We start from the raw sequence: 12,282 nt of genomic DNA on the forward strand, positions 1-12,282 counted from the left end.
TAACAAGCGGTATTGCCAGCAAAATAAATAAGGAGAACAAAATGTCAGGTGTGTACTGTAATTTTAATATTCGGTTCGGCAGGTCAATATATTACTTTTAACTTTAAATAAATGCCGAGTTTAAGAATAATAAAATTTACAATCGATTTGTTACTCTTGTATTATCAATAAAAGGATCTCTTTTTAATTTTCTTTTTGGTAGCATTAGCTGCAATGCGGTCCAGCTACGTGTAATTATAAATTAGCTATAATATGAAATTATTACTGGTTTTTGAAAAAAATAGTACAAAATATAATGTTTATATAAATATTTTCTTGAGATTTATGTAAGTGTGTAATTTATAAATAGTTTTTCCCATTCGATTATAAACCTATTCTGTAACTATCTGTCACGAAGTGCAAGCCGCACCGCACTATGTTTGGCAGGTTTGAAATTTTGTAAACGTTAAACGGCCGCTAGCGGAAAACAAATGTAAACAGTGTGAAATACAACGCAATATAGTGAATAATTATCGTAAATATGTCCACGCGATCCGGAAAACGTAAGTGTTCAAAATAAGTACAAGTATTTGACTTTAAGAAACAAAACAATAATGACAATCATTTACGCGGATTTCAGGGATTCACAGTTCTTTTCACGAAAACACAGCAGTTGTGGAGCCCGAGCCTACTGCAAAGAGTGAGAGGAAGACTCGAGGCAAACGCGCCAAGGAGAACTTGGAAGACCTAAGCGTTGCTTTGTTTAAAAACAAGAAAAGGAATAACTATGTGACTTACCCAACTGACGATGAATTGAACGGAGATGTAGCGAAGAAAGATGACGAGATCAAACCCAGCAGGGTTTTGAGGAAGAACGCTCTCAAAGAGCACAACATTGTTGAGAACAGTGAAGTGCAGGAAACGACGACTAACGACGCTAAAAGTCTAATAAGAAAATCGCGTCGGTGGAAGAAAAATGAAGACGCTCATGACACCGAGGAGGCTGAAAACCATGAAAATGTGGCCACAGAAGTCATTGAACAGCCAAAACCCAAAAAGAACAAGAAAAAGAAGAAAGGCACAATTCAAATAACTAATACATCTCAAGATGAGGTTCCCGCCAAAAAAGCCTCTCCTGAAAAAGAGGTCACCACCAAAAAGTCAAAAAAGAAGAAGAAAAAAGTAAAACAAAGTACTGAGGTAGTTGAAGATATTCAACAGAATAACTCTAAGATGTCTATGGACTCATTCCACAGTGCTGCTGGCAGCCCTGATGGTAAAATTGACTCTGGCCCATCAGAAAATGGTCCTGAAAAACTTAACACGACATTTGAGAAAGAAGAACCTGAGAATAATAGCAAAAGACTATCTAAAGCAGATGTTTTGCCTGAAACAGTCACTGATACTGTGCCTATGGATGTCGAAGATACCAAACCAAATGGGATTATAGAGAAAAGATCAAAGAAACGTAAATCAATGACTAAAGACAGCACATTTGACAAAAGCCAAGCTTCCATGATCACCGATGATACTGAAAAAGAGGTAAACAGTACAAAAGAACTCAAAGATAGGCATTCCAGCATTAAAGATACTACTTTTCAGACTAACAAGGTTGAAAAAGATAATACTATTAATATTTCTAGTACTTCTCTAAGAGGACGAACATCGAACATCAAAAACTCCACATTTAATAACAGCAATACATCTGTCTTAAATAACATAGAAAAAGATACTGAACCAAACCTAAATACTTCAAAATTTAAGCAAAGAAAGTCAATAAATACTACGTTTGAGAAAAGCAAAACGTCTATTGCCGACAAATTGATTGAGACCGCTGAAAGTTCTAACATGTCACTGAAGCAATTAAGACGCAGAAAATCACTGACTACTACTATTGATAAAATAGTTAATACAACTTTTGAAAAAGATTCCGAAATGAAAGACAGGACTTTTGAAAAGAGTAATACATCAATTTTGAATGGAAAAGATTTACAGAAAAGTACGGAAAACTTAAACACATTGGTAACTAGATCATCTAGAAGGAAGTCATACAGTGGTACTACAAACAATACTACATTTGACAAAGACAGTGAAGTAAAGAATTCTACTTTTGATAAAACAACTGTTTCTAAAGTCGAAAATGATGTCTTAAACACTTCAAATATTTCAAACAAGTCACTAAGAAGTAGGAAATCTCTGAACAATAATACTTTTGACAAGGAAAAGGCTGATACAACATATGAAAAGGTAAAAGACAGCACTGTGTCAAAAGATATCAATTCAGAGAGTATTTCAAAAGATAAATCAACAATAAATGTTACTTATGAGAAAACAAACGAAACTTTCGAAAAAGATTCTTCAAGTTCATTTGACGCTTTCAAGAAAGGTGCTAATAACAGAAAATCTAGTATCAGAGACGTTAGTTTTGACAAGAACTCATCAATTCAGAGCTTAAGTAAAGAAGATTTTGAGAAGACAGAAAATGTACTCTCTAGTTCCACTATAAAGAACTCTATGAAACGTCAAAGCATGGTTTTTGATACCACAACAACTAAAAACCTTAATTCTACATTTGATAAACAAACAGAACCGAAAAGAAAGTCTCTCAGATTGTCTACAGCTGATGTACTTAACACAACATTTGACAAAAGTGCGGAAAAACAGGAATCCAAATCGTCCCTAATAAGTTCAGACAACAGTGTTTCAGACAAGTCTGATGTCTCCCGTATTAGTATAACCAGTGATGATACAACTGAAAACATTGTTAACACTACCCCGGTTTTAATCGAGAGCAGTATGGATGAATCACAGATCAAAGAACCGGAGAAAGAGGTCTCAGCACCGCAAACACCTTTGAAACGTGAAGGGACTTTTACAAAAGAGAGTCCGGTCAAAGTGCAGTCTCCGTTGACTCCTGGGAGACGTAGTTCTGGAGCGCCTACCGCTGGCTGCACTCCTTACCATGTTGGGAAGAGTTCTCAAAAGAAGCATATGCTCAATGTAACCCGGTCTATAGAGAAGAGAGCCTCTGTAGAAGCTGCTCCGAGAATGACCAGGGTCATGTTTTGCAGTCCCGTTGATAATCCCATGATTGTAGTGGAAAAGAAGAAGATTATTAAGTCTAATCTTAAAGGATCTAATAAGAGCTTTGTTTTTGATGATAGTGGTAAGTTCATTATTTATATTATTTTACCTTCTAACATTCTTATAAGGTCTTTGCATATGCAGTTGCCTGTCGAATTGAGAAGTAATATGGCTCTATCTTGCCACCTCTTCTCATTGGCCCTACCTTTCGAACTGGCGGTAAATTCACTCTGTATCATTGACTATCATAAGTGTCAGCACTTGACCTAAATGAATAAATGATTTGATTTTGATTTTCTAATAACCATACACTTACAGCAGCAGTAGTAGTAGTATTTAGGAAGTATTCAATAACTACTGTTTTTCTTAGTAACTGACATAAATTACCTGTTGAAATCTATAGTAAAGTCTACTTTTTCTTTCTTATGACCATAACATTTTCTCAATATCCTACATCTAGCCAAGGACTGGCAGAAGAATGGTAAAGAAGTACAGCTTCAGCCTAGTTAGCACTTCTTTTTTTCTTTATTTAACTAACACTTACCTAAAAACACTATTATTTATTTGTTTTATAAGTATAATCCAGTATTATGTCTTCATGTTACAGTGTCAGTTCCCCGCGCGGGCCGCAAGCGCTCGTACACCCAGAGCGACGCGGAGGAGGCTCGCGCCAAGCGCTCCCGCCTCACGGAGGACCTGCAACACTCCGTCGACAGACTGTCACGACCCAGGACCACTAGTGCCGCAGGTAATGTGTTTAACAACTTTACTTATTTACTTATAAGGTCTGTAATACCCAATGGTGTAGGCAGAGGTGTATGAATACACTCACGTTTCGCCATTTAAAATGTTAGTCCTATGTAATAGGGGGCGAGTCTGCAGGCGTTTAAAGGGCAAGTTCAGGCTTACTATTGAGAATGTACCTTAATCACTTAAGAGACGTTGCGTGACCAGGAAATCGAATCCGAAACCTCGTCATCAGTAGTCGGTCTCAGCCATTTGTCTTAACTTCGATTCCTAAGTCATATAAAGAGTGTTATTATTCCAATACACACAGACTCCTAAGCCCAGAAAAACTGTAAATTTACCTTTATTTTTCACGTGTGCCTGTCCCGTGTTTAGCAAATTATGTTATTAATTTATCGTTCACCATTTCGGCAAAGTGTAGCAAAATTTTCTAAGTATGCAATTCCTAAATTATTATTATTTAGGAATTGCATAGTTCCTAAATTATTATTATTAAGGAATTTCATACTTCATACTAAAATTTTAAGCTAGTGATGTCATCTTAGTTATTGAATAAAATTAGGTACGGTTGTAAATACAATAGTTTACAGCTGAAACTAATTATACATGCTTTAGTTAACAGCTAATATAACGCAGTAGTTTATTCTTTAGTAAGAGAGAAGCGTCTTTATCGTGGATTTGAATCCAACAATGATTAGAGCACTGTACCTTGTTTAGGAATATAATCTGACAGAATCTGCAGTGGTTTACGTGGTCGCCATGCCACTGTGAAGTTCTTTGTTCGGTGCCCACACGGAACAAATTTTTGTGCGATCTATAAATGCTTGTGCGGTTCTGGTCTCTGTCCTTTGTATGCATGTTTGTAAAAGTTTTCACAACATAATAGCGCAAAGACCATTAGTGCAGGAATGGTCTTAGTAAAAAAAATGTAACGAGTTAATACACAGTCCAAAATAAGATAAAGTGTTATGTAAAAAAAATCATATTCACGGTACGTACTGACGCGCGGACGTTACTCTATACTGCTGATCAGGGAGTCTCGATTTCGATCCCCTGGTCGGGTATTTCTCTATCCCAATTTAGCTTAGAATATTTCTCAATAGTAGCCCAGGGTTTCGTAATGTGGCAATGGGCTCGCCTCTATTACATGGGACTAACATTATAAATGCCGCAACATGGATGTATTACATACTCTTCTGCTTACACCGTCGTGTATAACGGTACAATTAATAAAAATTCACAGTAATAATATGTTGTTAATCTATGTGTGAGCAAGCGATTAGTCAGACTGATAACGATATGATAAGAACATCACGTTTATGTTCCGTTGTTATCAACTTACTACCTTTATTAAAAAACACGTTTAAATTATAATGTTTTACATACATAAGTATATTATATCACGCCTTTTTCCCCATAGGGGAAATCGAACCAAATAACACCACTTGGTACGATCCTTACAAACTTCCCTTGCCTCGTTCACATCCATACATGTTGTCTGTAATATCTTTTTAGGGTGTCCTCTCCCGGCGTTTCTTTACCATATAATATTTATTTGTTGTTGTTATAGTTAAGTATAGTTAATAAGTTTTAATAATAGTACTAGTCACTACTAGTCCAACTCGCATTTGCCAGAAACACAATTAAAATATTACCATCTTAATTTATCTTAGGGGTGGTGGGGTACCAGTTGATGCTTGGCTGACACTTCGACCATTTCTGTAACTTACCATACTAAAACCAATGAAAATTTAAATTTACAGCAAAATTCACGAACACCACGCCTAAGAAAGGCACTCCGGGCCCCAAGTCCGAAGTGAAGTTGTCCCGCACGAAGCTGCCTAACTTCGCGGCGCTCCACCAGAAGCAGTTTGACAAGATGGAGTCGCTGGACGAGTGCCAGGAGAGGAAGGCGAAGAGGGCTAAGCAGCTGCTCACTCCAACTGGCTCTACCAATATTGTGGACAGAATTAGTCCTAAGAGTAAGTAGTTTATTTATTTAAAAAAAAAAGAAAGTCCCGCACTAAGATTTGGGTAGTTGCCTGGGTTAACGAAAAATTATTAAAGTCGTACTCGTAAAAGGTTCATCTAAAATGCTCAGACTATGTAGCTTTTTTCGTAAATAATGTTGAAATTGTAATTATTACAGACTGAAACATTTTATTAGACACTCATTTGATATCAACGAAAATCTGCAATAGTGACGTCACTACGTCGTATTTCTGTACTAAAATGTGTTTTTGACATTTCATAAAGTACCGTATTGCTCTTATGTCGCGGGGACTTTTACAAACATACAAACAACGGATACAAAGTACGACCCGAAACAACAATTTGTGAATTGCACAAATATTTGTTTCGTGGGTATCGAACCCACGACCTCTGGCACTGGTAGCGGCGTGGGGACCACTGCGCAACACAATCAAAATAAATTAATATTATTTATCTCACCCAAATTGCACATAGACCCTCGGTTCAGTATAAAACATTTCATCAGCAAAACTATGCCAGTATCAGTTAATTTACCGATACATAGCCCACGTCACAGAATTACTAACACGTTATATTAACAATAATCTTATCTGGACATATTCACGTGTTGTTGATTAGATTTAAAAAGTTATTTGTCACCGGTAACTGTCGGAAGGACTTGTTTTACTTATAAGTAGTAGTTACAAGATAATGCCCGCCTCTGTGGCGCGGTCGGTAGTGTATCCGACGGATGACCACGATTCGATGCCCATTAGACGTCAGGCAGGCTGTAAAAATATCAGCCAATTTTCTTTGTGCAACGAGAACATTTAGAGCCCACCCTACTCAATGTGGAATATTCTACCTTTTTTTAAAGCAACTCTATCACTGGTTTGGGAGGAGACCCTTGCCCTGCAGTGGTACAGAACTGGGTGCAAAAAAAAACTATCACTAACTCTGCTCGTGTCGCGGGGATACAAACAACTGACACAAAGTACAACCAGACCCGAAACAACTATTTGTAGATCGCACAAATAATTAATTGTTCCGTGTGGGAATCGAACCCACGACCTGCCGACGCAATAGGAGTAGCGTGGCGTCCAACACTGCGCTGCGGAGGCAGAGTCAAAGTTATAAGATTATTGTCAATAGCAAGCAGTCCGGAGTTTGTTAACCTGTCGGAAATATGGTAATAGGCTCGCCCCCTATCAATGAGACTAACATCGTTAATGGCGACACGTGGGTGTATTTTATTTACACAAATCTCTCTTCACCTTGTGGTAGTGTGGTAGACGTGATACTGTCTGTATTATCACAAGAAGTATAAAAACCCATAAATATTGATAAAACTAGTGAATAATTCAAATAATATATAATCTTATAAGCTAGCAGTCTTTAAACGTCTCTCAACGAGGCATTATACATTTGATACACTGATAACACACTGTGTTTCTAAGAATTTGTAATATTAACATTTAAATAATGCGTCAGTATTACATGACAGTTTTGTACTCTATATAAAAATATACATATCATGCTGTCCTAGGTTCAATTCTCAGACCCTTGACAGGCGCTTCTGTTTTGCAACCTACCAATCATATAAATTTAAGGCATGAATGTCCCACTGCAGGTCAAATCTTCTTCTGAACATCTTCTTATCGTATGGTTAGTGGTCAACCTAGTGTCAAAATTGTTCAAGCCGCCCGAAGGCCTTTGACGTGGCTTTCTTCTGAACATGAGGAAGGTGATAGACCTTAAGTCCGGTTGGGGACTTTGAATAACATCCAAATATGCGATTAACAGAATTTTATTTATTCTTTCAGATAACACCGAGCCCCAAAAACCAGTAGCAACAAAAGACCCAAAGAAACCAAAAGAAAAGACGGACACGCCGACCAAAAGGCTCCCCACCCTGGAGTCCTTGCGTCCAGGGTTCACCAGGTTTGGCTTCAAGCTTAACTACGACATAAACCCTTTCAGCGTTCCAGCCAAAGACCGGAAACCTAAAGAAACGGTACCTAAAGAGAAAGTAAATGGCGGCCTTCTAAGGCAAGGTACCCTTCCATCATTGACCGGAGCGACGTCTATAAGGAAAGAAGTGGCAAAACAAACTGTGATGAGAGAGAAGAGCTTCGGAGAGAAGCGCAATGTGAAGAGAAATGAGAATAGAACGATTATTAAAGGAGTGAGGACTAATCGCAGGTTCGAGTTGCAGATGAAACTTAGGAATATTGATTAAGATTATGTTATTTGTCTTGTTTGATTGTTTAGCGAGAGTTGATTTGAGAAAAGAATCGAAGCGTATGTAAGGATTTGTTGCTTAGTATTTTTTCTATGTTACTGTGTTCACTGGTTCAACATTTCGGTGTTATAGAAATGTAGATAAAGTAACATATCCTTACGGTTCGTGCACTCCGATTTCGACGCAGTAGACGCAGCATATATCTCGCTGGATAAATCATCAAGGTTAACTAATTTGTAAGTTGGTTTAAGTATTTTCACACATAGCGGAATTTTGGCGCAAATATACTGCCTCTAAACTTGTACTTGTCTCAGGCTATAACTATCTCAATGAATAAGATTGGTTATAGCAAAAATACGGATTTATGTGCGCCAAAAATACAGCTACACTCTTACTAATAAGCGTGTAAGCTATAATTAGTTATACGCTGTTGTCTTTTCCACTCATTTACAGTTTAAAAATTGATTGATACTGACAAACCACTGTATAACTAATCAGAGCTAATAGTCATTAGTAAGACAGCTGTGATGAAAATGAAAATTAATGTCATCATGAATTTATTTTATAGATTTTGTAACCAATGGACAACTCTTCTATGTAGAATAAAATCCATTGGTTGTTATTGTTAATTAATATTTACTAATATAATAATTAGACTTACCCGCCGTCGTTTTAGGTCCATTTAGCTGTAAAGTCCGTCTATGTTTTTGAATACAGGAGAGTAAACAAAGTTTTAAATTAATTTGGATGTATTATCGGAAGCGCATGCGAAGGTTTTTTGACATTTTAGAAAACTTACGAGCGCATTCATAGCTCTAGGTCATAGAAATAACTTTCCTCATTAACTCGCGTTAAGTTTTGCCGACCCTGAAATTTAGGTTCTTGAAGAAAACCCGCAGTTATCCTGATGCGGATCAAAGTGCCGTTACGACCCTAGTCATGGGTTAGAAAAAATAAACTTACCTATGTATATAACACAATCATATGTGAATCAGTTTCTAAACCTTCTTTCCTGCACAACATACTAAAAATAGTAAAGTTTATATAGGGACCTACAAATACCTTAAAAAAATATACAAATAAATAACTAAACTACTCAATATCATTAAATATTAACAGTATTAACACAGATGCCATATTTCTGACATATTACATAATATATTAATAATAATATAATAATCAACCTCAATATAGCTTTATTACATTTTTATTCAAAATAATATAGTGCTATTTTTCTCTAGAAGAATGTAGCATATTTATTATTGGTTTAATGCACTTATTATATGCTACTTTTTGCTTGCTTTTTACAAGCGACAAAGTTATAAAAATAATTCAATTGTATTTTGTAAATGTCAACGAAAAGGTTGTAAGTCGTCAAACTCATTGAACTTTTGTCACGAATAACTATTAGCGAATGTACTTTATACTTATTTTATATTATATGCTTGCTTCTAAAGAAAGTTAGTCCAAATTTTAGATACTGAATATGTTGACCATTTTCGGGCTATTTAGAGTAAATAAAAGCTAACTTCTTGTTAACTAGTAAATAACATTGTAAATGCTAATTTGCAACCTTTAACGTTAAAGTTACGTGTTTTTATGTACCAATGATATGATTAAACAACATTTTTCTAAAATGATTGAGGAAAGTATAGCTTATATAACGACGACTACATCCTAGCATTTCCACACATACAAACATAAAATCACCATTCCTGTAGGTGTAGACAAAGTCTATTGGTACGATCCTTACAAACTTACGTTGCCGCATTCACATCCATACATCTTGTTATACAGGACCGCCGGTTACGAGTACTAATACTTACATTTATTTCATAAATTTTGCTATATTAATGTTTTAGTGAAGTATTGAGGTTGTGTATAGATCTGTTTATACCCCTAATATTGTTTATAGCGCGTTATTATTTAGCAATCGTGTTCACAACTTATCTACTGATTAAACGATAACAAATTATTTATGAGTTTCATTATAATATGCATGATTTCCTGTTATTAGTAACGTGACTTATTTTATGAGAGAAAAAATTCGATATTATACTTAACTTATGTATGAATAAATTATGTCACTCACCTTGACTTCTGAAGCTTTTTAAGGTCCCAGGTTCACTTCTCTAGTTTAAAAGATGTATGTGTGACGTCACCCCGTCCTGCGTCGTGGGTTCGATTCACACTGTCAACAATTACGTCCTTTTCGTTTCAAATAGGTACCTAGATATCAAAAAAAGATTATCTACAGTATTCGAAGGACTACTTTTTATCTCTTATTTTTGTCAGGAATTACATTTTAGCAAAATATATTTTACAGAATTTGAGTCTTGTAATATGACTGACAAGCTTGACTGCCATGTAAATAACAATTTTCTTGAGCCACTAACTAATATTAATATAATATTTTAAAAAAGACCTATCGTTATTCTTAGCCAAATAGAGTAAAAAACCTAGCTTAAATATACCCTAGGTATTCGACGCGTGTGAAACATGTAACAATAGAGTACAGACTATCATCAATATAAAAACCTAGTGACCCCATAGTCATGTCAGTTGGTTTCGAGATTATGGTGGGAAACCCTAGGTAGTTTATTGCAATACTAAAGTCTAACTTAGAGTTCTGGTAGTAAGGGAATAATATCGACAGATCTAGAGCACATTTTTATCGACATTCGGCTAACTATCAACAATTTTTGAATAAAAACCTGATCAGCGTCTCTAGCGGGTACCAATGGAACTAATTCTTGATTAAACCGACTCGAAAATTACCCGACGAAAATTATTTGAATTAGCCATAAATATATGTTACGCTTAGGCCGCTAATAATTGGGTATGGGTAGCATAAGTATACTAAATAGGTACGGGTTTTTTTTTAATCTGTTGTTCGTATTTTGGTAAATTCCCCACGATAAAAGATAAAACAGGGAAGTTACCTACTATTGAAACTAGATCGTCGAAGTCGTATTATTTAAAACATACCTATTGTTGCAGTTTTCTGTCTAAAATGGTAGCTACTAGCTTTATCTTAATACAATCTAATTAGTCATAGACTATAACCTAAATTCGTTACAATTTTATGAGCTAAATGGCTGTAGACGGCCCGATTAATAAACGTTATTTTTAGTACTGGTACAAGCACTAAATAAGGTGTTATGAACAATACCAGGCAATTATCAATTGAGGAAAATGGGTTATTGTGATGTAAGCAGCCATTATTAAACATGAAAGAGACAATATTAAATCATAAAATATCACTTGGGTCTGATTTCAAGCCGTCGAGAAAAAACTAGCACCTACTTATGGTACTTATTAATTAAAAAAATGTACTAAAATCGATTCATCCGTTTGGGAACTACGATGTTACAGACGAACACACAGATAGATAGTATCTATACGTACATAATATTATAATATTTGTATCGGGGGTAAAAGTATTTTATTTGAAATATTTACTTTTTAAAATAAACTTGTTATCGTCAAAGTACAACAAATATCGAAAATATTAACAGTTATGGCACTGGTGCAATGGCGACGTAATGCAGCACCGTGTGACGAGGGTCGTGGGCTCGATTCCCACGCATTACACAAATTATACTGCAATCCATTGATAAAACTGGTTCTCTGTTGCATTTAGGTACTCGAGCCGTGTGTATTCAATTCATAATTGATTGTTAAGATTGTTAAATATGGGAGAAACAAGAGATTGCCCGCAGGCGTCGTAATTTGGCGACTTCAAAATGTCTTCTTCTCTCATTCTTTATAATATAGTTATTTATATAGAAATTAGATAATACATGCATATTTAAATCTGCATGTGTCGAAATGGCGAAAGTAGGAGGCACAATAGATATAATGTGGGTAAGTATACTGGGAATTGCGTAAACGATATCCGTAGTATTTCGTGCCGTAGTAACGGTGATCACACCCGCTGTAGTCTAACAACTTAGTAGAGAGCCTTATACAAGGTTCACGGCTGGCGAGAGCAATAACAATCAGAATTTAGAACTTCAGTGACCCGTTGGCTTATACAGCTGATGGTCGTCTGTTTCAAACTGCTGTTTTATTTTGGTAATACACAGAAATATTCATAATAATCCTCATATAGGTATTATACTGTGCAAGGCAATAGGTATAATATATATTATTATACCCTACTAAGTTGTCGTACCAACAAATGCGGGGGTTCTGTCAAGGAAAGTTAGAACATTAGTTTATCTTATTATTTTAGGTAATAAAACACAAACCTATGA

The 12,282-nt window shown here is 35.8% G+C and overlaps 1 protein-coding gene across 1 annotated transcript; it reads left to right on the forward strand.

Annotated features, from left to right (window-relative positions):
- Nucleotides 1-398: 398 nt before the first annotated feature.
- Nucleotides 399-9,998, forward strand: LOC142981070 (uncharacterized). The gene is made up of 5 exons (XM_076126742.1): nucleotides 399-542; nucleotides 620-3,145; nucleotides 3,671-3,811; nucleotides 5,574-5,792; nucleotides 7,605-9,998. Exons 1-5 carry the CDS (start codon nucleotides 521-523, stop codon nucleotides 8,018-8,020), a joined length of 3,324 nt encoding a protein of 1,107 aa, XP_075982857.1. The 5' UTR covers nucleotides 399-520; the 3' UTR covers nucleotides 8,021-9,998.
- Nucleotides 9,999-12,282: the final 2,284 nt, after the last annotated feature.

The sequence above is a fragment of the Anticarsia gemmatalis genome, chromosome 19, assembly GCF_050436995.1.
Source record: "Anticarsia gemmatalis isolate Benzon Research Colony breed Stoneville strain chromosome 19, ilAntGemm2 primary, whole genome shotgun sequence".
Taxonomy (NCBI): Eukaryota; Metazoa; Arthropoda; class Insecta; order Lepidoptera; family Erebidae; genus Anticarsia; species Anticarsia gemmatalis.